The sequence below is a fragment of the Gastrolobium bilobum genome, unplaced genomic scaffold (genome assembly GCF_033153095.1).
Source record: "Gastrolobium bilobum isolate Gb01-03AN ecotype WA unplaced genomic scaffold, APGP_CSIRO_Gbil_v1 utg548, whole genome shotgun sequence".
In the NCBI taxonomy this organism is placed as follows: domain Eukaryota; kingdom Viridiplantae; phylum Streptophyta; class Magnoliopsida; order Fabales; family Fabaceae; genus Gastrolobium; species Gastrolobium bilobum.
Genome location: NW_026896940.1, coordinates 218,325 through 219,088, shown reverse-complemented (window position 1 = coordinate 219,088; position 764 = coordinate 218,325). Strand labels below are relative to the sequence as shown.

General features: G+C 36.9%; 1 protein-coding gene across 1 annotated transcript; it reads left to right on the top strand.

Moving 5' to 3' along the window:
* Positions 1–380: 380 nt before the first annotated feature.
* LOC133302872 (uncharacterized) lies at positions 381–764 on the top strand. Its single transcript, XM_061502688.1, has one exon. It carries the CDS (start codon positions 381–383, stop codon positions 762–764), a length of 384 nt encoding a protein of 127 aa, XP_061358672.1.

The window sequence follows — 764 nt, the reverse complement described above, 5'->3', positions numbered from 1 at the left end:
TGCATCAATTAAATTCTGCATTTTTTTTTTACTTTTTAAATTTTATTTTTTATTTTTTTATTTTTATTTTAACTTTAATTTCTTAAAAAAAATATTCTGTTTTTAAGTTTTTTTCATTTTCATTTTTATTTTTATTTTTTGAAAAAAAAAATAGTTTCTGCATTAATTTTTCCGCATATTCTGCATTCATTATTTTTTGTTTTTCGCATTTTCTGTTTTTCTGCATATTCTTTCACTCTTAGTTTATGTGAGGTACGGTTAACCCTCTATCCTTGCAGTTTGATCCTAAAATAGAAAAGACAGCCAGAAAACTCAGAAAAAGCGCAAAAGAAAGAAAAGCAAAAGAAGCATCAAGTTCAACAGAGCCAAAGGAAGAAACGATGGCTGACAACAACGTACTTCAGAATCCACCGAGGACGTTGGGAGATTACATGACTCTAGCTCGAGTTCCGCAGACGGCGAGAATTGTTAGACCCAATGTGGACGCTACCAACTTTGAGCTCAAGTCAGCACTGCTGCATCTGATTCAAAAAGATCAGTTCATCGGAGGAAGCACCGAGGACCCCTACAGTCACCTAGAGAATTTCTTGCTCTATTGTGATACATTGAAGATGAATGGAGTCTCACGTGACGCCATCTTGCTCAGACTCTTCCCATGCTCACTGAAGGAAGAAGCAAGAGGATGGTTGTGGTCACTGCCTCAAGGAAGCATCACCAACTGGGATGATTTGGCAACCAAGCATCACCAACTGCCGCACCGTTAA